Below are 24,578 nucleotides of genomic sequence, written 5' to 3'. Positions count from 1 at the left end.
GTTTATAAAAGTGTGTGATCTAACAGATATATACAAGACATAACCCTACTACTTGTCTAGCCATGATGCTTTTATAACAAATTTGTGCATGGCACCATAGCACCATCCATGCAATTATTGCATATATATGACAACTGTAGGTTATGCATGTATGTATGTAAATCATTTCCATTTGAAAATTCAGATTCATTAATATTGCTATAATATATATAGGTGTTTTCCCTTAGCATTAAAGTAACCTAATAGTGCATGCATACCTTACATGCAGTAGTTAAAAAAGAACTCTTGACTTCACAGTTGCAAGCTAATTTAAGTCATACAAAACTTCTGTGTGTGGTTTAGTGTGTATATATATGTAATCCATCCTCCTGACAGTAACCTGACTGGAAGATGCATGAGCAGTAATGGTGGCAATACCACTAGCAGCAGCGACAGCATTGGCAGTCCAACTTTCTAAGTAAGATGTGTACAAGTAGTGTGTGTATGTATGTGTTTGTGTGAGTAGCTATAAGTATCATATGTGCATACTTATATGTGTGTCCCAGTGCTGGTTCATTGGGTAGGTGTGACTGCTAATTTTTATAGTAATCAAAGGCTTTGCTTTGATGTTTGATTGTGTGTGTGTGTGTGTTTGTGTGTGTGTGTGTGTTTGTGTGTGTGTGTGTGTGTGTGTTTGTGTGTGTGTGTGTGTGCGTGTGTGTGTGAGTGTGTGTGTGAGAGAGAGAGAGAGAGAAGCAGCATGATCTGAGAGCTAAATTTTGTAATCAAAAGGTTTTACGTTTGATGTTTTGTGATTGCTTGTTGTTTCCTTGAACAAGACACTTTATACTCACATATCACATTGCTCTGTTCTACCCAGCTGTTATAATGGGGAGTTGGTGTTAACTAGGAAAGGAAAAGCAGCCCACCTAGCTGTGCTGTCAAAGGCTAGCTAGACCTGGTGGTAATTGGTGTCCATGTCTCAATGCCCTCACACATTACAAGTGAGGTTCAAGTGGGACTTTGGAAGTTATTGTTGTGTAAAAAGAATACTTCAGATATAAAACTGAAAATTATTTATGAGATTAAGTATGGAAGTGACTTTTAGCCAAATGGTGAATTGCAGAGAAAAAATAAATAAAATATCTATCATTCATGATATTAGGCATTTTAGTCAAATGGTTTGCAAGTGCTTTTAATAAAAGTCTGGTCACCCAAACTCATCCGCTGGGTTGGAGCATACACAACAATATAAGTGCAGTATAGCTATTAGGGATCAAGGAGGTTTACAAAAAACACTTGACCATGGCCAGAAACCAGCAACACAATAATTTCATGGTATCTTGACTATCAGTTAGGTACCTGTAATAGTCCTGTATTAATAAGCCTAAACGTACCTTCAGCACAACCTAACCACTTCCTATAAGTTGCTACAATTTTTGGTACATTTTAACAGAAATTTTCTACTGATTAACTATCCGATGCTTCAGACAATTGTAATTAAATTACAGCTAAGGCTTTGGTCTGACTTTTTCTCTGCTGTGAGTATAGGCATCACTTCAGCTTGACAGGTGCCTTACTGCACTATGCATGGTGGGATTAATTACCTTTGTCTTCCTAATTTTTGCTGACTGCACAAGGTGTCAATTTGTGATAGCTTGTGATGATTTCCTACATTTGCAATAGGAATCATCTGTATTTTTATAGTAGCTGCAGAGCTCCTTACACTATTCTTCATTTGTAATGCAGTTTAACAGGCTGACACATAGCTGAAATTGAAGCATAATGACTGCTTTACTCTTCAGTAGTAATTGATAGTTGGAGTGTGTGTGTTCAGTTGAAAACATACAGTCTGCATATGGTGCTATTGTTTATTTTGATATGGTATAAGTAGATGTACCAGTTATAATCACATTATTCAAAAGTAAGCAAACAAGTATGTGCAAAGAAAACGAGGTCGATCAGGGATCATAGAAATACAAAGAATTGAAACAAGGAGATCACCTAAGCACATGAAGATATACCTGTGGACATTTAATTCCAAATTCAGTTATGGATTACTTATATCCGTACTTTTACTTTTATGATCAAAATAATGAACATTAAACTATATAATAGTGTGTTGTTATCTTTGCATAGGCTTACAAGGGGTATTCATCATCATAAGGCATGAAACTGGAATCAAGACATTTGATTGTTAATATTCACTTTGATCACTTGAATTAAGCTAAAATCTGTGCTTAATATTTTAAGCAGGATGTCTTATAATGATCTGGAAATTATAAAGTTCCTTGATCACCTGTTATTGGCAGTACTTGGCTGCTTTATATGTAGCTTTAACTAGACCCTTGATCACTTAATTGCATTTTTATCCTAGGTTCAAGCACTGGCACAAAACCTGTAGAAGTGACTACCCTTTAATTATTTTGAACTCTGGTCCAAGGGACATGCAACATCGCTGGGAAGGAAGAGATTGTATAATTAACTCTTGTGATTTAATAGTTACATTGCAGTTGTTAATAGACAAATTCCATAATAAGGCTTTATAGCATATAGAAATAACCGTTGTCCCTAGCAACCTGAATTTCCCAGTATTATTAGGTGATGATGCCTAAAGTAACTTCTCCAAATTGTGAAAGGATAGCACATATATGTCATAAGATATGACATTTTGAAATTTGTGGCTTTCCCATACATATCTATGTGAGAGGGCTACAGTTGCCCCTTCTGGGCAATCACAAAAATGAGGTATTTCAACGTATGGAAATTCTAAAATTAAAAAGTACATATATCTCAACATTACATAATTTGTAGTCAACAATAATCTCTCCAAGTGTTATATGGATAGTGTATATAGGTCATAAGATATGACATTACTTGAATCCCCTGATTTGTGTGATTACTGAGAAGGGGCAATTGTTGCCCCTCTGATTGACAATGTTTGGGAAAATTGCAACTTCAAAATGTAATATCTCATCATTCTCATGACTTATTTATGCTATCTTTTTAAAACTTGGAGAAGTGATTTAAGACAATGACACCTATAAATAATGTAAAATTTAGGTTGCTAGGGGCAACAGTCGAATTTTCATTGATGTGAAATTTGTCTATTGCATTAGCCACTGATGAGTACATAATGCATGGTGTATTACCTTTTATCACTGACCATCTTTACACAAGTACATCTCAGATGGTTGCTTGTAAGTTGCTTCATATTTGTGACCATCTCAACAAAGATGATCCACCTATGTAGTTCACACATTTTTTTGGTCTCAGCATTGTATACAGTGTCCAAAATAGGTTATCAAAGTTTCAGCCATTGCTTGGGCAGTGGGAAGGAGACTGTAGCCCTTGTCAAACAGATTATGGAGGGAATATCTGTCATCAAACATTGGCAATAGTTGTGCTGATTTATTACAGCTAATGGCTGAGTGTACAAATCCTTAGCTATGCCTACAATTCCACCAGATTCTACTTGCAATTATTGCTATTCAAAGAGGAATTCCAAGTTATCAGCTTGCACTGATTACGTCCCTGCCCTTTGTTCACACCACCTGACTATAAATGTATCAAGATCAATATACCCCAATAGAGGATTCATCCTAATACGACAGTCACACTTGTGTTAGTGTTCACTGCTGATCAAAGATTTCTTAGAAGGAGGGATCCTCCTATGTACATCTCCATCTATTTGATACTAACAGGAGTCCATAATAAAGAAGAGTCCTCTCTATTACAGATTCTTGATACTAATATAAAGGAGATCAATATACCCTAATAAAGTAGTTCCCTAAAACACCTAAAATCCCACTAAAAAGGTGCCTCCTCCACAAGACCTATTGAGGTAGGTAGATTTGGAATTATAGTGCTAGATACAATAGACATAGAAAAAATTTATTTGTACAGCAACTGCCCTGAAAACTGAATTTGTAACCATAACTTTCATTTGCATATATAGGCCTATAATGCTCACTATGAATTGACAAGTCAACCAAGTTATATACAGTTTTAGACCTGCATTTATACTTGTGCAAACAAAGTATTAAGGAATTTTAAATGAAGAAATGATGATTTTGATTACACCTACTGCATTGTACATGATCCTTTAAGCTATTTATCTGCATGCTTTAGTTGCAAACTAGACTGCAATTTGCTGAGACGGTCACATATGCACATATGTTGACAATTTGTATGTTTCTCAACAGTTTTTACAACCAACTGTCTGACTTTAACGATGAAGAACTGATCATGGACTAACAACTAACATTATTGATAGTCATAAGAGATGCCTATGTGTAATTTAACTACTTAAAATGTATACAGAGAATATTTATAGTTAAAGTAATAGTAGAATGAGTTACATGTATATTGCAATTCACACATTACAGTACATGTATGTTCCTGAGTGATCATTCCACGTTTATAGGGTAGTGTTCTGGGGTAATGCTAAATTGTGTTGTTATCAGCACATCCTTTATATGTAACCATTGTGGCCTGTAATAATGGCAAAAACTACACCCCTATCACATAGCAGGTCTTATCAATAGAATTGATATCTTGATTCTGAATCTTGTATAATGAAGCCAATTAAATGTAGAATATGGCCTGAAAATTTTGAACATATGTACTACTATGTGGCTGCTTGGTGCAGTTCCAACTTAATCTCACTATTCTCCTTTACTCCTCCACTGTGTAACGATAGTAATGATACATGGTACTAGAATACTACAGTCATGCATGAGATCAAGGAAAAATGGCCTCAACATTGTCAACAATGAGGTGGCTTTATTATTGTGTACACCTTAGCTATGTTATAGGGACTTCTGCAGTACACGACAATAAAGTCATGCATGTAAGGATGTGCAAAATAAATGTATGCCTACAAGGCTACGTAGCTATCCTTTAGTGCTAGGTAAAGCTTTTAGGTTGACATATCTTAAGTCCTTTTCAAAAATGAGTACATAAATGCAATCCTGCCTGTAACTATTGCATAGTAGCATTATGTACACTCATAACCTAAAAATCAATGTTATGTAAATACAGTTATAAAAGTACGTATCTACATGGACTTTTAATGATAGAAGTTAAGATACGTATGTTATAATATTATTATATAATGCAAGATCACAGCAAATCAGAGTTCAGAAGTATGAGTATGATATATACTTAGGATAACAAATTTATGGGTGTTACACAGTAAATTTCTTTATTAATTGTATTTTATAGTTATTTATATAATCTTAATTTAGTGAACTCTTCCTACTAGACTGCGACATGATCAATACAGGTAATATCGGGAGTTAATATATTCATAGGGGAGAGTGACTACATGGTGGTATAATTATATGGTCTGTACAAAAGCACTTCTGCAAGTTCTGATCATATCAAGAGTAAAATACTCTTGAACATATGTACACCACTATCCTGCTTCCAAAGAACTGTTAATGAGGTCAGCCTTCCTTCTAAGAGAAGCCTGTGGTGTTATTTGCAATTGCAGTGGAGCCTTTACTCAGTAATATTATATGCACTGAACCCTAAAATCAATAATAACTTAACAAGAGTAAATAATAAAAGTGAGACAATGAAGTTAGACACTCTCTTTATTGTTTACTCTTGATAGTATTATAGTATAAATCATCAAGAGTTAATAATAGTGAAGAGAGAAGGTATAACACTGCATAGGCCTTATAAAATGATCCTGAGAGAGTGACTCACTCCCATACTGGAGTTAGACACTCTGATGGTGGTGAGAGTGTGTAACACTGCATCCTGAGAAATTCAAAGGAATCCTTTCTGCTAATTTGTAGTATTCTCTATAGGTGAAGATTGTTTTAATTACCTAACACTGTATAGGCCTGAATAACTGAAATGATCTTCAGAGGTGTAAAATGTTTACAAGTAAATGTGATGTTGTACACTGAGAGAACAGTACTCTCCCTCTACTATTATTAGCTAACTCTTGATATCATAAATCATGTATTACTTCAAATTCATGCATGTGAAGATTAAAATAAAAAGGTCAGTCTCAATCTGCATGTACATGACACTGAAAGTTTGAAACTAACTTATCACTGTATATGGATATAGCTAGCCACACCAATAGCTACACTGCAAATTTTACACCACAGCCAGTCGTGCTCAGGCAGCCTTTTACAAAGTATTTCCCATGTATCAGGCAGGATCAGACAGCTCAATATGCTTATACTAATTCAGTCAAATTGTTACCAAATTGCATGTATCTTAGAAGTCTAAGTTTGCAAAAAATGTTGTGGGAGTGAGGGTTCAGGCCCCCTTGAGATAGAGCATACATGCATGCTCGGGACCTTGTGCTTTGCATAATGCATATGCTAGCAGATGTATCAACCAGTTACCACCTTTTCTCCCTACTTTAAATGCACTTGTTAGCACCCCTCTGTAAAATTCTAGATCTGCTATTAGATATAATTAAAATAGATGTTGGTTAAAATAGTCTTAATTGTGATAGAAGAATATACATCTGACTGCTCTATTAGATAGTATTATCAAGTATGTAAATAATTGGTTGCTGGAGTACCTCCCCCAAGATCTACCACTGTAGCTAACTATATCACATTATTACAAGTCTATATCATAATGGCAAAGGTCTATGTCATAATGAAAAGTCTATATCACAATGGCAAAGGTCTATGTCATAATGGTAAAAGTCTATATCACAATGGCAAAGGTCTATGTCATAATGAAAAAGTCTATATCATAATGGAAAAGATCTATGTCATAATGAAAAAAGTCTATATCATAATGGCAAAGATCTATGTCATAATGAAAAAAGTCTATATCACAATGGCAAAGGTCTATGTCATAATGGAAAAGTCTATATCACAATGGCAAAGGTCTATGTCATAATGAAAAAAGTCTATATCATAATGGCAAAGATCTATGTCATAATGGTAAAAGTCTATATCACAATAGCAAAGGTCTATGTCATAATGAAAAAAGTCTATATCACAATGGCAAAGGTCTATGTCATAATGGTAAAAGTCTATATCACAATGGCAAAGGTCTATGTCATTATGGTAAATGTCTATATCACAATGTCATAGGTCTATGTCATAATGAAAAAAGTCTATATCATAATGGCAAAGATCTATGTCATAATGGTAAAAGTCTATATCACAATAGCAAAGGTCTATGTCATAATGGTAAAAGTCTATATCACAATGGCAAAGGTCTATGTCATAATGGTAAAAGTCTATATCACAATGGCAAAGGTCTATGTCATTATGGTAAATGTCTATATCACAATGGCAAAGGTCTATGTCATTATGGTAAATGTCTATATCACAATGGCAAAGGTCTATGTCATTATGGTAAATGTCTATTATCATAATGGCAAAGGTCTATGTCATTATGGTAAATGTCTATATCACAATGTCATAATGGCAATGCTGCATGATTATGGTATCATTATAGTCTATATCTAAGTATACATACTTATCATGATGACAACTACTGTGTATATCACATGCAATGGAAGCATCACACTATTAATAATAACAAGGTTGTAATTATAAGCAACATCACCATTACCCTGCAGCCCACCACACCATGATCAATAATGTAAATATATGGCATAATTATGGCACTAATCACCCTTCATACACTGACAGTAGCAAAAAGAAATTTTGAGCCTTCCTATATGCAATGTAGACAAGTTCTTATACTGTAGTAATAATCTATGCCAATTACCTGAAACTCCCTGATTATACACTTATATTGAGGTGATGAAGGACTGGCTCCACTTTGCTGTCTGCATGACCCCTTATCCCCTTCCACCAGTATGTCATAAACAAGCTAAAATTTGATGAACATAATTATTTCAGTATAATGGAATAATTAATGTATACACACTTTTATTTGTCATGCGTTATAGTTACTAGGTCAACTTGTTCAGTGTAGCTATCTTGTGATGCTCCAGTGGCCATTACCTATTAAAATGAGATGAGTATCTACCATCCAATTTTATAGGTAGTTCACTTAATATGAAGCTTCTCATTTAAAGTTTACCAGAGTGAAATCACATGAAATACAAGATATATATTGTTACATGCAGGTGTAATGCATGGATGATCATTTACAAGATAGTATCATTGGTTTATACACATTATAGGAGGTGATCTTTTAAAGACATACTGACATTAGGCCAACATTTATTAATTCCTTGTTTTCTGTCCCTAAAAGAACATTCAACTAGTGTGGCGGATGGTTATTATTATTAATATGGTTCATTTCTCTTCATTGAGGCAGCCAGTTGGCTATCTGATGTTTGTTCTTGCAGTGTTTTGATGATTTTTGAAAATAATAAAATTTTAGTTATCTGTAGGGTCAAACAACCTGAAAAATGATTGGCTTTGCTTGTGAAACTCCAATAAACAATCATATTTGTGTGCTGACTTCATAGACAATCGCTGGAGGCACACAAATTACAAATAATATTCATAATGCTAATTATAATAATAATTACCAATGCGGGTGACAAAACTGGATGCGGGTGGGTGAAAAAAAAACAAGGTATTAACAAATGTTGGCCTTACTGTGAAAGTGAAAGCTAATTAGTTAGCCCAAATTTCTGAGTAATATTTAGCTACTTGCAATTCAGATGACTCAGTTAATTCAGTAGCAGATTGACTACTTGATTTTTGTGATGATAAAAAAAATTGCATTGTATCACCATAAATTTCTGCAATCATTGGGTTAATTCCATCAGCAATAAAACACTGATATGGTTAAATTGCTGCTTGCAGTTGTATAATGTTGTCTAACACACTGTTCATTCCACTTTTGCCAGCTAGCTATTCCATTGAGCCCGGTCTCAGATATGGCTTAACTAAATGTGCATTACAAGGACCAAAAAACAGCTATGTATAGCTGATATAATGTGGCTATAGTGTTTTGGCTAACTGTTCATGAATAGGTTTAGTTAAACATTAACGATGGTGAATATATAGCTGGAAACGTTCTTCACATATAAGCAGAATTGAACTACTGAAGTATCATTCACCCATATGGTAGTCACATGACCACTCAGAGTTAATTAATTATTACATGTGTAGAGCAATGTAACAATCATCTTTACTTCCAACAACATGGTGAAAAAAGTTATTTCATTAAGTCAGAAATATTTGCTGGAACGTGCTTGTACCCTACCTATGCTCTTAAGCCGGCAATACAATAGCAAGCATGTGCAATAATACTCTGATAGTCCGGATATACAGTCTTCACCTATACACTGGTGGGTACTGACTAATATACGTATTACTGTACCATGAAAGATATGACTATAAGAAGTAAAGCACGTGCAACTCACAACTGACACTAAAATCAAATCTTCCAAAGTGGAAAGAACATAGTAGTGCACAAGTAGCCTGCTTACATGTGACAATTGCTACCAGGCACTTTCACTTGCTGTTATACTCATGCAGTTTGATGTGATATGCAACTGAATCATTGCAACTGCAAATTTAATGCCTTTACTAGTAAATGTAGTACATAGAATTCAAGGACACTCTGCAAATGGAACAGAACACAGAACAGAATTACTAATGGAAAATGCCTGATAAAGGTTATCATGTCAACACGCAGGTAGGATTTTACAGCGCAATACTTCTTTGCAGTGTTGTTGCAAACTTTCACTGAAATGATTGAAATACTCTAATAGAGCAGCCACCTGCATTAAAGTGTACTCCATTAAATAGAGCAGCCAAGAAATTTTTTTACAAATAACTATTCCACCAGAGGCCTGCATTAAAAACCTGTGAAAATTTGATGGGAATCAATTCACTGGAGCCACTAGAACCTGACAAGCACACCACAACACCACACCACATGACTATTATCCTGAGTTTGCAGCACTGAAAAAAATATGTGTCGTGCACACCAAAATGTCACAATATATACACAGTTACACACCAATATGCAATTTGGTGTGTACATTGTAATTGTGACACATATTGGCGTGCAGGACACACCTTATTTTTTACAATGAGGTTATGATGTTCAAGGAGTAGTTGACTTCATTAACTAATCACCAACATTCACAGACTTTTACTGCAGTGGGATATTAATAAACAAAAAATATTTTGGCTGCTCTTTTACTATTAGAGTTTTAATGTATATGCAGTGATCCATTGTAGTACATGTAAATCCAACCTTTGTATTAACATGACAGGTATTTTCCATTGATTGTTCCTGTCTCTACTTTCTGTTCCCATTTTCCTACAGTTCTACTTCGCTACCCTTCACTATATGCCCATTAATATCGGATTTCAGATAGGACGAGTGCTATGATTTATGCTTTTGATCAGTAGGCCTGCTAATCGGGAGGTGACATTACTGAGCAAAGAATAGTATTTAGAAAGTACCTGGCCCCTCCACTTAAATTCTCTGAGAGAAATCCTAGAATCCATGCTGTTTTCCTGGACCTTCCAGTCAAAATAGTAATACAAGCTGGATTTTATGGAGCTTGTCTCCCACCTCTCAACAAAGGCCTATATATAATATATAATAGGAGCAAAGTCTAGCATTTGTACACATCCGCACTAGATTATGCAAATTGTGTTAGGAATTCGGACCCCCACCAACAATAAACAGTTTAGATAAAGTCCAACAAAGTGCTGCAAGATGGGTCACATCAGTGTGTAATCCAATGAGTATAGTGTTACACACTTATATTTAATTAGCTAAGTGTCTGACCAGCTAAACTGGAAGGTGTTTGCCACCTAACTTTACTGTATAAGTACTACACTATAATGACTTACCATCACGAGTTATAATAATATGGGAGAGAAAATACTGGACACAGTTACGTACCTTGTGTGCCTACACACATAATGTGAATCCACGCATGCACTGACAAAATGGAATGTAAGCGACCAAAGAATTATTTCACAAATATAGCAGTTAGCTATATATGTGTGTTGAGGATTGGACTTAACTTGTATGATATAACTAGAGGAGGTCTGTACTGGTATCTATTCCCTGCCATGCATAACAAAAACTGCAAGTCCTCCCCCGACAGATGTAAGTTCTATGATATTATAAATTGTTGCCGTGTCTGCCAGCAAGGCTCGGCATGCTGTTACTCATTCACTTTTGTGCTGCCAAAGTTAACATGTTATGTACCTGTTGAAACCTTTAAAACTTTATTTTTCCTGAAACCCCCTTCCCTACAATCCTAATATGATTAAATACTAGCTGGAAAGACAGCTTTATTGCTGACTGTCAAATAAAAAGAAAAGAAAGGAAAAAAAACAAACAATTAAGTTAGTTGCAACAAATCTAAGTTGAGTATTGTAATAAATTGCTCTACTTCAGTGATGTGATCTGGGAGGCTGTGCCGTTGTTTGCTAGCATGGGGGAAGAAACTCTGTTGGTAAGCCATTGTTTTAATTGGTTAATGGGGTGACATATCTATATCCAACTAGACTTTCCATCAGTACAGATTCTGTACTGATGGATAGGGACCATAGCCTATTATACATTTTTTTACTTATTATGCTATGCTGCACTGCACAAATTTTCCCCTTATATGCTCAATATTATATCGCTATGCTGTACTGCTCATAAATTCATATCATCAAGTAGCAGTATGAAGTATACATGTACATCACAACAATTTACAGTAACTTATAACTTATACGTACATTCATCTATTAGCTATATACTGTAGGTAAGGGCTTGCAGTTTTTTATCATGCATGGGTGCGATACCATGCAGTAGCTATAGACCTCCTGAATTTATATCATACAAGTCACCAATTCTCTACACACTTATAGCTATAGCTAACTGTGAAAATCAAAATAATACTTTGATTGTTTACAAGTCTTTCCATTTTAGTCAGTGGATTCACATCTGTATATGTGTAGCCCACAAGCTATGTAGCTGCGTCCAGTGCATTTTCCTTTGGGAGAGGATCAGGAATTTGGGGGTGCATGACTAGGTAAACTCAAACTAGCTTAAGTTCACAACCATAATACAGTTGAAATATAGCTGCCGGACTATAGTAAGGCTGTCTCATGAGTATTGATTTTTTGTTATTGACTCATTGGGTGAAGACAACCATGTGCACATGATTCTTTGTATTGAGGGTAATTCTATGATAGCTACCACCTGCTAAAAAGATTCAGGTGGATGTCTCCCAAGAGAAAAAATAATAATATTTAATGGTTAGCTATTGCTATATTTTTCACTGGTCATGCATATACTATTTTGAGGAATAGTGCACCAAGTTTAGCTAACCGCTAGCTATAGCTATGTAGCTAAGTATCAGCTACAGTGCAGTTGTCACTCACAATTTTAGAGGAGCAGGGCCACCCAGAGAAATTAGGAGGCCCAGGGCAAAGAGTTAAAGAGAGGCCCCAGGGTTCCACTCTGAATCACAACTTCAGCCTAACTGTATAAGTCGAAGACCAAAAAAAAGTTATTACGTGCTGACAATGAGAATAGCTGCCCCTCACCAACCATATCTCCTTATTTATAAGTTTGCTACACTGCTCCGGATCCTCTGAAGAATACTGTGACTGCTCTATTAGAGTATCTAGATCCTGACTGGTCTATTAGAGTAGACTATATCAATCTTTAAACAGGTCCCTTGATGGGGCCTCCTGGGGCCCTTTCAGGCTGTGGCCCGGGGCAAAATGCCCCAGTTCCCCTCCCCTTCTGTGTGCGGCCCTGTAGAGGAGAGGGGGTGTAGGTGAAAAGGTTCCCATGATTAGTTACATGATCTCTGACATTAATCAGCCCATCCATCAAATACTAAGTAATTAATCTAAGTAATTAATCTGCTGGGTTTTAGCCATTAAAATATACTTAAGGGGTCTCTTCAGCTGACCCCTGCTGCTGGTAACATCGTGTTGAAACACTCTTTAAAGTTTTTGGTTGATATACAGTGCTCAGCAAGAATAAGCGCCTTTAAATATTATTTTAAGTTTTAAAATGTATCATACGCAAAAGCCGCTCATTCATAAATCGTACTTCTCTCGTCCCAATGGATTGCTGCCAGGTATAAATATATAAATGTATACATATATGGATGTAGAATTTACTTTAGGTCTGGCCACTTCAATAAATTGACCAAGAAAAATTGACAATTCTGCTCGTGTTTCAGCGACCATGAATAATAGAATATGACGCTTTGAAGTACAAGTAAGAAGTAGATCATGTAGCTTTATCGTGTATATTACACTCGATATTACACGATTGTGTGGGTATAGAGTGAACCCACAAGTAAATACTAAACGGTTTGGTTAGGTTATAAATACATTTAGGAATCACTAGTAAGGTGAGCTGGGAGGACAGCGGCGACAGTAGTAGAGAGACACCTGAGATGAGAATTCCTCAGGGACAGGGGGCGCGCATGTATCGGAAGGTACATCCCTGTCCGTTGTCTCTCGAGCGGCCGATGCTCACCGTCGCCACCGTCGTGCCCAGCCCCTGCCCCGTACACACCTTCCCTCCTAGGGGTCGTGATGTGCACGGTGCAGCTTTTCTTTTTAACAAAACTTAATTATATGAAGCTGCTGGAACAAAATTCATCCCTTAGTGGATCTTGCATTCTTTTGTACATCTATACATACACATAATTGATGGCTGCTTTTGTGTATTGTGTGAAACAGCTGAATTAGTGTAAACAAATAGCAGTGCTTACTTACTGCCATGCTGTGCTGTATAGCTACATGCAAGTATCACATTCCATTACATAAACATTTCATTGCTTGGATCTCTTGACTTGAAAATGGGTAGCTTGAGACAGTAACCCCATTGGGACCACGGTGTTTAATAATTGTACTCGTGAGTGACTTATTACACAATTGCTCTGTCATCATCTACAGGTATGACCAATCCCAACGAAGGCTTCAATAGCTGGAAGAAATGGTGAAGTTGTTAGAGAAAAGAGACTGATTAGCTGTGTAATTTATGGTATACCCATGTGTAGCCATTTGGTCCCTGAATTTAAGATACATTTGCTAGAAGAAATCAGGTTGTCTATAGAGTATGTATATTATACACATAAAATGTATGTTTTCTGCCTAATTCACCTTTTGGTCACCTCTCTAAGTCAGAAATTGATCCAAGTAATAAGCATAATTGATAATCTACTTAATGTGGCCACCTCCTAAGAATGTACATCCTGCACTTGACTAATGTAAGCACAATTGTGAAATTTGATTCCTCAATTAGCACCTGCTTCATTAGTAAGACCACCTCATTATAATGGCCATTTTTTAGTACTTATTAACAAGATGTACTTTATAAATTATAGTGTGATTTCATTATACTATTTTAATAGTTCTGAAATTCAGATAACTCACTGCCTATTATAATCTCTCTAATTCCAAATCAATTACTAACTCATTAAAGATGCTTCCTTATTTAGGCATTTGTTTATTCACACTAAGATGTTATAAATATTTGACAGTATACCATGTTTATGTGGTGTGTATTACCCACCTGTCCAGGCTGGAGAGGGTCAGTAATGTTGTGTTGGGAAGAAACGACTACTAGAGACCAGTGAGTTTGTAGTTGTTATGGAAACGTGTATGTGTCCTTGATTTGTTGGTATATGATTATGATGGTGTAATTGCAGTGTTTGTTTGTGCTACATTAATGAAGTTACACAGTAATTGTACTTGAATAGAATAGTGTGTGTGTGCATGAGTGTGGTGTAGTGTGTATGTACACATACATACATACATACATACACAGATACAAACGTGTATGTGTATACTTCATGGTGTCATTGCATGTTAGGCAAGAAGCCCTGAGTGCAGATCTTGCTCAAGTACAAGAAGAATATGCCAACAGCAAGGACAACTCCAGGAAGACAATACAAGTGAGATGTTTAATCCTCAATCATTTGATGCATACAGAATACAATGCAACCTCCTGAAATTTAAATGTGACCAGCTATATTATACGTATTTTGTGGATTTTTTTGCTTGCATATTTGTTTAGCATAGCAGACGTTTACACAGTTCTAATAAAATAAATCAACTTCTTATTTGTGTCTATGCCTTAGTGGGGTTTTTGCTATATACTATATACTGTATGTACGTGAAAGAAAGTTGAACTACAGACAGTTTGTGGTGCTGAAAATCTTTATGCTTTTGAGTCTTAATGGCTACCTACTGTTCACTTGCAAAAATGGTAAGAGTATGAGGGAAAACCATTCTTGACAGTGAGGTTGCTGTATAAAATATATATACTACATATTTGTAGCTAATTTTGTGTGGTTTTTCAACTTGAAATGTCAGTTTTTGTGTGGGACAGTTGTGTATGGTACGGTATAGAAATGTTAGAGTGTATTCTTAACTGGATGTTCCTTAACTTGTCTGCTTGTAAACTCATCACATTAAGCTTGTCAGTTATGGATGGCCTGGATTAATTTTATATACACAAATGTTTTGTGTGCCTGAGTTTGTAGATATCCTAAGTTAAGAATTTTTGTTTCTTCAACTGTCACAGACATACCATCATCACAATATCAAGTGTGTTGAATATATGCCGAGACCTCATTAATAGGACCACATTTGAGACCAAAATATGGCCGCTATTGTAGATGAGTTTATTGTTGAGGTCATAAAGTTCCATTTGGGACCTACTTGGCTTGGTCACTATAAAGAGATGGTCTTATTAATGAGTACACCTTAGCTATGTATCTGTGTGTTAAACCTAATTGTATGCCTTAGCTATGTTTCAAGACATACTCGATATGGTCATTATAATGGAGTGGTCTAGTGAGGTCTTTAAGAGGCAAAGGGATAGTGAGTATACACACTTTGCAGCCACCTCTTTAATCAGACCACGTTCCATCACTTCCTTATTAATAAGCTAGACCACCTCATAAACAAAGTTATGGCAGAGCTTATGATAACGTCCGGACACCGGACAAAATCCGGTCAAATTGCATAGATGTCTGACCATAATGCAGTTTGTCCGGACACAGTGTCCCATCAAAGCATAAAGAAGGAGCCTAAGGGCTGAGCTGGCATGCTATCAACAATAACATTCACTTGGTTGCCAGGAGATAGTATACATTCTTACAACCCAAGGGAGTGACCATAAATGTACCATTGCCAACCCACTGGTGTACTTTAACCACATAACAGCTGCAGTAAGGCATGTGATGTCTTACCACTATAATGTTTATTTGCTATGCTACAGTAAACATGTTAGGCATTCATCTCATGTCCAGTCAATTTTGGCAATTGTCCGGCCGATTTTGGTTTGTCAGGACATTGTGGCAGGACAACAGAGAATTCTTATCATAAGCTCTGTTATGGTGTCATTAATAAGACTTGATCGTTAATACGGTGTCTGTATTTTTCAGTCCCAAATGTGCCCTTATTAACAATCAAGGCTTATTCTTTTCGGCCAACATCTCCTGACCTTATTAACTGCAATAGCATGTACTTGCAAATTGTACAGTGTATTTGGGGATTTTTCAATGGCCAGTTTAAACAGTTGACCTTGTTAGTTTGTCTACTACAGTTTTTACCACTTATACAATACCTACATAGTATTACATGTACGTATATTGTTTCTGGTTATTGTTCATGATCTGTTCCAAATAACAGAATCTATAGGAGCAGATTAAGAAGTATGAGCTGATGGTGGAGGTGGAGTTGAGGTAGTCTAAGGAAGGTAAGGACCACTGTATTGTGCATGTATAGATATGTCCAAGAAACTGCATCCAACAACTATGTAGATGCATACAGTAATTTAGTACAATTTGTATAGTGTGGACAGCTGATAAATTTTCATTGTTAAAAAATAGTTAGTGTTTGACAGCGACCTATGCATTTAAAATGCAGCTCTTGCTCTCTGACATAGCCAACTTAACTAAAACAGAGGAGGAATTAAGAAAAAGGTGAAAACAACCCCCAATGATCATGGGTACCAAAAGCTGATCCAGAAGTACAAAAAGACTATAGGCTTACAAAATGTTAGAATTGAATAGGTAAGATAAAGAAAAAGAGGTAATTCCATGGCTAGTGCATTTGTGTGTGTGTCATCTGTGCACTTGTGTTCATACTACACATTCTTTTAGTGTATATATATATCTCATAATTATGTAGGAAATAATAATTTCCATTCAATAACTAAATGTGAACTATCATCTTCTACTCATGACCCAACAGGAAGAAAGGAAAAATGGGAATTATAAACTTTTAACCTTTCCTCACTCTTGGTTGTTAACTTTTTTGTAACATTATTATGACAGGTGAATGCATAGAGCATTAAAGAAGAATGAATGGTGCCAAATTTATTGCTTCATCTAATCTAGTATCTGAGATGGTTATTACACTTATGTTCAGCCTGCTACACAGGGTTACACATGAAGAGCACTACAAGAAGGTACTCTGCAATCAATCCATCCACCGTTGAAAAACTTGAACAATCCCATTAAAAACATGTGGAAGTTATCATATGGCACTACCAGAATTGGCACCCGCTTTCACTGCATTCAGCAAAGATAAATGGGACACAAACCATGAAGCATGCATTATATGTACTGCGGTACGCCAAAGGCACCTGTAATGCTGGAGTGATGTGAACAGTAAAAAAAATCAAGCCTATAACCTTGGCTGTTATCAAGTAACAATTATCTGAAAGCATCAGGCTGTCAGTCAGTCAGTACAAAATCATTCCACTAAAAAAACTGTAGCAACCTACAGTACTGCCCAAAGGCAACAACCCAGGTAACAATTGCACGTTGTTAACACTCAAACCAAAAGGGGGCATGGCAGCCATTTCAATTATGAGTCTTCATCTTTTGACTGGAAGGATGAAGACTTGCAAACAAAATGGCTTCCATGTTCTTTCTGAGTGAGTTCACTTTAGTCGTACATAGTAACATTGTGTTTGGGCAGTGCTGTATTGAAAACTTTTTAGGAAGCTCTTTTTGGCTTGGTTATCTGAAGCTAACCAATACTGTATATATACCATGAGGGAATTGTGAGGCTGGCCCGGTATTTGGTCAATGTTTTTGCGAGAAATGCAAAACTCTCTGTATGATAATTTGTATCATGTACAACTAGCCAGTAGTTAGTTGTACATAATACAAGTTATACACAGCACTACCGTATCATCTTGAATTACGGCCGGGGAATTTATTTCTTTAAAACATTTATCATTCGTCCAAAATCACCACTAATTGGAGGTTAATCAGCTACAAAAGGCTTCTGTTGTTACAACAAAGGTTTCTGTTGATGCTAAGTGATGTCTATTAGAGCTATGAATACTTAAAACTGGAGTTATGATGTTATAAACCCTGCAACTAAATGAGACCAGGCGTTTATATGAGACTGACCATAATCCAAGGCAATACAATTAGCTATAGTTGATCTTCTTGTGGGGCATTGGATAGAAATATGTGACCGGATTTGTGAAAAGGTACCTTTTTCACACTCAAAATTTGACCCATTTTTTGAACCTTAAAGCCTCATAACATTTTAATCATGGCATATAATTGCTTGAAATTTTCAATGAATGCAGCTACAGTATCTGACTACATTTTGATACTAAGAGCAAGTTAATCAGTATAAGGAGTCATGTGTTACATCATTTTGTTTGCTGGTATGTCAAATGTGTGGAAAAGGTACCTTTTTGCAAATCTGGTCACAAATAGTGTAGCAATTGTAACCCAGTAGTAAGGGGTTTGGGGGGTACAGCTAAGGTACTCCTAGAATTGAAGCAGTTTTAATAGTTAATCATGCGCATGGAAAATTAGTGCAGCTCTTACTGTCTATAACTGAAGATCTTACAATGATGCTACACACTTTTGATATGTATATAGTTAAGATACAGCCTTAAAATTATGCTGGGATAATGTGTAGGTGAAAAGGGGAAAATAATAGGCAATAGTACACCGGCACAACACCTGCCCACTTGAGTGCATACTACATACACTGTACAGTCAGTGTATAGCTAATAGGAAATGATAGTTAAGTTTGTTCCATTACTTATCTAAATGTAAACTATCATATCCTACTCATACCATACAAAAACAAACATCACCATAGAGCTATAAAGTTTGAGCTTGATTCTTTAATTTCTCCTTATTCCTTTTTTCTTGTTGTTCACTTTTGAATGACAGGTGAACGTATACTGCATTGAAAGAGAGAATGGTTCTTTTATTGCTTTCATCTGAACATGCACCCAATTTGTCAATTACTGAGCCACAATGTATAAAGAAATTCACCTTAGAGCTACAAGCAGAGGGACTGTTAGGGGGAACTTCCCCGCCCCTACTATACAATCTCACACTCACCCCCTAAATTTGTGAGTGACGTAACATCTATACTGTATAGTGATTTTAAAATGCCACACAAAACTGTCAAAAATGCCTTCAGATTCAATCTCAGACAGTCTAATATGTAAAAATTTCCAATGTTAAAGATGTATACACAGCCTTACAATGCTCTTTGCACAACCAACAAAAACGCCCTTGGATTAGCTACTCTTAAAATGCCTGATTTAAAATATTCCTTGTTTTAAGAGTGGCCTGTAGCAACAATGCTGATGCATCAAACTCCTGATCTGGCTTCACCTAATCAAAAAATTATAACAATTAGTCTGGCAGCTGTTTTAAAGAGTTGTGAACTATATAGCCATCGTTATACACTTTCACAACCAACTATACTTGTAGCTATATAGCCATCGTTATACACTTTCATTTGGTCACCCCCCAACTTCCTGATTTCTCCCAAGGGAAAAATCCATTGGAGCCTAACTTAAATTTGAACATAATTTTAGTTTTTAAAATTTTCCTCTATTTCTTAAGACAGGTACATCACTGCAGAGCTACAAGTACGAGGAAACTTGACAGTTGGGTTCAGATAAAAGTAATAAACTTGGAGCCATTCTCTTTTCAATGGGTGAAAAAAGGAAAAGGAAACAGAAAAAGGAATAAGGAAAAAAATTTTTTTAAGTCCAAACCTTGAAGACTGCATTTTCATGCAGTTATGTTCAGCTTGTTACACAGCATTACAAATGAAGAATGCTAGCTACAAGAAGGAACTCTGCAATCAAACCAGCCACAATGTATAGTACAATTATAACATGTCACTACTAAAATTGGCACTTTTCACTGTCAACAAACGCATGCAAAGAAAGACACAGGAAGTAGAGGGGTGCAACACAGGACTTTTGTTGATATACCAACAACTAGTAAAATATAGCAGATAAGAGATGATGCTGATAGCTGATATCAACATTTATAATGCACATTATCATCAGTTAAATTTAATGACGAATTTATAAGATATTTATGAAATAATATTATGTTGTTGATTATGATGCTATTCAGTAGTATTGCTGCTTCTCTGGGGTTAGTCTCCTCATCCTCTCACCACAAACATCCCCAGAGACAGCCAATAATATTAAAGGGAGTGGATAACAGTCTGGCAATTAGTAGCTCATGCGATCATTGTATGGCTTTAAATAGAAGTAACTAAGATAACTGGTAGACATTTTATTAGTAAACTTAAAACTAATCATAAGTACAGATAATGATTTTATACTTTATCAACATAAGTTTGTTAGTATGTTTCTTCTTCTGCCTGTTGAGAGAATACATATGGGAAACTATATTTCACCATGTGATCAATATTGGCTACATTGGGAATGGGGAACCATTTATCCAATAACAGTATAGGCAAATACTGGCCAATAAACTCTTAACTGATAAGCCAATTAATGTATTGGTGCTCCTCTATCACAAAGCATGTATTAAATGTTAGTATTGCGTGTGATATGCCAAAAGTGACCTGTCAGGCTGAAGTAATGTTGAACAGTTACAGAAATCAAGTCTGTAGTTTTACCATTATCAAGTTACTTTAATCTGAAGGTATTAAACCATCTGTCAGTACAAAATTCGACTAAAAAAAAATTTGCAGTAACTTATTGAAATCATTTTATATACGTATATAGGTCATAGTTCTTTGGGCTTGGTTATACCTAACCAATACTGCCAAAACACCATGAAGACATTCTGAGCTAAATATTTTTTGTGAGAAAGAGCAAAAGCTGCAAAACTCCATGATCCCTAAATATACAGTGTATATTATGTCACAGTTAATCCCACCACAAGTAGTTATCAACTTGAGGCCGAGGCGAAGTAGAAGGCTACAGTGTTGATAACTAGATATCCTACAAGTGCAGGTGGGGGGTTTAAGTGGCTTATATCACACTTAGAAGCAGTCAAGTTCACAAACAACATGTTAATAAGGCTAGACAAGCATGTAATAGTTGTGTATGGCTTCAATTTTGCTAATCTTGTTATACTTAGTCTTGTTCCCAGCTGCCCACGCACTTGGTGTGGGAGGCTGGGGGTTTTATTTTGCTGAGTTTGTAGTTTCACATGTTTAAGGCTTCAATTTATAATATACATGTATGTGATCTTCCATATATGTACTGGGATTTAACTACCATTCCCAGGGTTTAACGACCATATACTCCAACTGTTTTTTACTTTGATGTATTAAGTGGGATAGAAGTATAACTAACTGCAAGACAGTTGTTTTATAAAATGTGATGTACAAATCTTTCTATGGGACATGTGATTAGGCTTAGATAGGAAGAAACTGTAAACCCTTGTGACTTGGTAGTAAGCAAAGCTAGGGTGCTACTGGAATTTAATGGAAGCAATTTTTACAGCAAATTATAATGCAGCTTTTGCTTTCTGAAACTGAAGATCTTATACAACTTTTTTGATATGTAAGTATAACAAAGATGTAGCCATATACCTGAATCAATTAATACGCTGCCTTAATAGGTGAGATAAAGCAAGAATAGATAAATAATAATAGGCAATAGTACACCTACGCAACACCTGTGCACTTGAGTGCATACTACACATCTCTCTGTAGTTTGTGATACATAGGAGACAATAATCTATTGAATAACTAAATGTGTACCATCTTCTCCTACTCATGCCTCCACAGGAAGAAACTTAGAGCCACAAGTATAAGGAAAAATTAGAAATTTCAAGTTTGAATTTTACATCATTACAGGATATTTACATCAAGTACTGGCTATAAAAGGATGGGTAATACAGTACATATGTACAGTAAAATAGTCTTTCCAGTAAAAATACTTTCTCGGCTTTGCTAGTAAATCAAGACACTATCATGACTGCTGCTGTTGCTAAAGGCTTCAAGGGTGCTTGCAGGTTAGGAAAATCAGTCTTCACTACAATCACGGGTGCCTTCTCCAACAAAAAAAGTGACTACTGTTCCATACAAACTTTTACTAATTGGAGAAACAGGATCTGGAAAAACATCATTTCTCAACTTACTCTGTAATTCTGACGTGGTCAAAAAATTGGGGTTTGAGCCAGCACTAGAAAACTTTGATAATTTTAGTGACATCGAGATGGAAAATGCTCACTCCAAGGCAGCGGAAAGTAAAACAAGCGGAGCAACATTGTACAGCATTACCCTAAATGATCTTGAAATTGGCATCATTGATACTCCAGGATTTGGTGATACCCGAGGAATGGACCAGGATATAAAGAATGTGAAGACAATTGTTGATGCGCTTAAAGAAATTGATCACGTTAATTGCATATGTCTTGTTATAAATGGTCGACTTGCTCGTATGACTACCACTCTCCAGTATGTTCTTGCAGAAATAACCGCAATCTTGCCTAGAAATGTTCTAGATAATGTGATCATTGTTTTCACTAACACCTCGAGTGCACTTGATTTAAATTTTGATGCCGAATCCTTAAAAGAATATTTTGGAAAAGAAATAGAAAAATGTTTTATGATAGAAAATCCCTACTGCCAATTTGAAAAGGCTAAAGCAAAGCAAGGTAAAATTGCAAATAAACTAATTGTTGAAGCTTTAAAGGAAGGGTTTGATAGGGCTTATAGGGAGCTGAACAAAATGCATGAAGCAATAAAAGACTTTAAGGCTGTGCACACTCATCACTTTACAACACTATATGAGAAAAAACAACAAATCGAATGCCAGGTGTTGGATATAAAAGCAGCTTACGATTCTCAGGTTGAACTTTCGCAAGAATTGAAGAAAGCGCAAGAAAAAATAGAAGCAGCACAGCGTACAAAAAAGCTGAACAAAGATTTCCAAACATACACAACAGTTACAAGATGGAACAGAGTATCAACACCTCACCACAACACCTTGTGTGGTGCACCTGGTTGCTACAAAGTATGCCATGAAGGTTGTGGCCTTGAAAAAAGTTTTGATCCAGAAACTTTCAAGCATTGTGCAGGAGTTGGTGGGAAAACCTGCAAGACTTGTGGGCATGACTATCGATCTCATCATCACAATGAAGTTAAGATGGTAAAAGAAACCAAGAGTGTACCATTGATAAATGATGAAATGAAGAAAAAGTTTGAAGAGGCTGACTCTACTGATAAAATGGCTGCAATAGCTAAAAGTAAAATTGAATCACAAATAAGTGCATCTGAAGAAGAAAAAAAACCTGTCTCATAACCTTTTGCTGATAATGGAAGAATTCCATAAGCTGGGTTTGAATAAAAACTATGCAAAGATCTTAGAAACACACTTGTTTACTATTCAGCAAAGGAAAGAAGCAAGTGATAATCAAGAGGACATCGCCAATTTAACTAAAACAGAGGAAGAAATTAAGAAAAAGCTAGATGTTGTAAGAACAACTCTCAATGAGCCGTGGTCACCAAAAGCTGATCCAGAAGCACAAAGAGACTGGGCTTGCAAAATGTTAGAATTGGACCCGAGTTCCAAGTTTGGCATAGATGAAGTAGACAAAGCCTTCAAAGCCTTAGTATTGGTCAATCATCCTGATAAACAGGGTAATCCAGAAGTAACTAAGAAGCTCAATCGTGCCAGAGAGATTCTTAAACAAGAGTAAAATCATTCATATAGAAACTGTTTTCGCACCTAATTGGCGACTTATTATTATTATTTGTTACATACTAAACCATTTCAGTATTGTACTTTACACATAGTTAGGTTGAAGCTATACATTTGATATTAAATGTGTATGTAGTAATTAGTTAACATATTTTATGCACACTTTACCCCATACATATTGCTGTTTGCAGTATTGCAATTTTCATTTGCTCTATAATCAGTAGTGATGTGAAATATACCGATTATATCGATTAATGTGATATAATAATTTTTACCGTATTCGTGATATATGATGGTGTAGCAATTTCATCAGCTCAAAACAGTATTATTCTGTTTATAACAGCAGGGGAAAGTAAATTCTAGGGACTATTTTATACTCAAATACATACTAGCAATTTACTACTATGACTTCATACAATTTGATAACTTATCATCAGGGGCGGATCTAGGGGGGTTTCTGAGGTTTCCAGAAACTGGTCAAGTGTATTCAAGTAATCAAAATAATATCTTACAGTGATTTGCAATGGTATAAAAGTCCAGATCGAAATACTCTAATAGAGCAGTCAACCACTCTAATAGAACAGCCACATTTTGGATTTTCTTAAGAACTGTAAGTAGCTAGCTAGCAACTTTATTTACCTGTGCCAACACAGTAAAAAATAGTCCAAAATTGTATAACAGAGTGTTAAAATCTGAAAGTC

The 24,578-nt window shown here is 35.9% G+C and overlaps 1 protein-coding gene and 1 long non-coding RNA gene across 2 annotated transcripts; one reads left to right on the top strand and one right to left on the bottom strand.

The window, feature by feature from the left end:
- Positions 1-7,465: 7,465 nt before the first annotated feature.
- On the bottom strand, positions 7,466-7,945 carry LOC136239982 (uncharacterized). Its single transcript, XR_010693621.1, has 3 exons — positions 7,867-7,945; positions 7,705-7,809; positions 7,466-7,650 (listed from the first exon to the last, which is right to left on the bottom strand). It is a non-coding gene; the product is annotated as an uncharacterized lncRNA (long non-coding RNA).
- A 5,187-nt stretch (positions 7,946-13,132) lies between these two features.
- Positions 13,133-24,146, top strand: LOC136239979 (uncharacterized). The gene is made up of 6 exons (XM_066030721.1): positions 13,133-13,158; positions 13,845-14,523; positions 14,764-14,845; positions 16,590-16,656; positions 16,846-16,972; positions 21,960-24,146. Exon 6 carries the CDS (start codon positions 22,390-22,392, stop codon positions 23,476-23,478), a length of 1,089 nt encoding a protein of 362 aa, XP_065886793.1. The 5' UTR covers positions 13,133-13,158; positions 13,845-14,523; positions 14,764-14,845; positions 16,590-16,656; positions 16,846-16,972; positions 21,960-22,389; the 3' UTR covers positions 23,479-24,146.
- Positions 24,147-24,578: the final 432 nt, after the last annotated feature.

This window comes from Dysidea avara, chromosome 12, assembly GCF_963678975.1.
Source record: "Dysidea avara chromosome 12, odDysAvar1.4, whole genome shotgun sequence".
Classification (NCBI taxonomy): domain Eukaryota; kingdom Metazoa; phylum Porifera; class Demospongiae; order Dictyoceratida; family Dysideidae; genus Dysidea; species Dysidea avara.
This window is presented reverse-complemented; position numbering and strand designations above follow the sequence as displayed.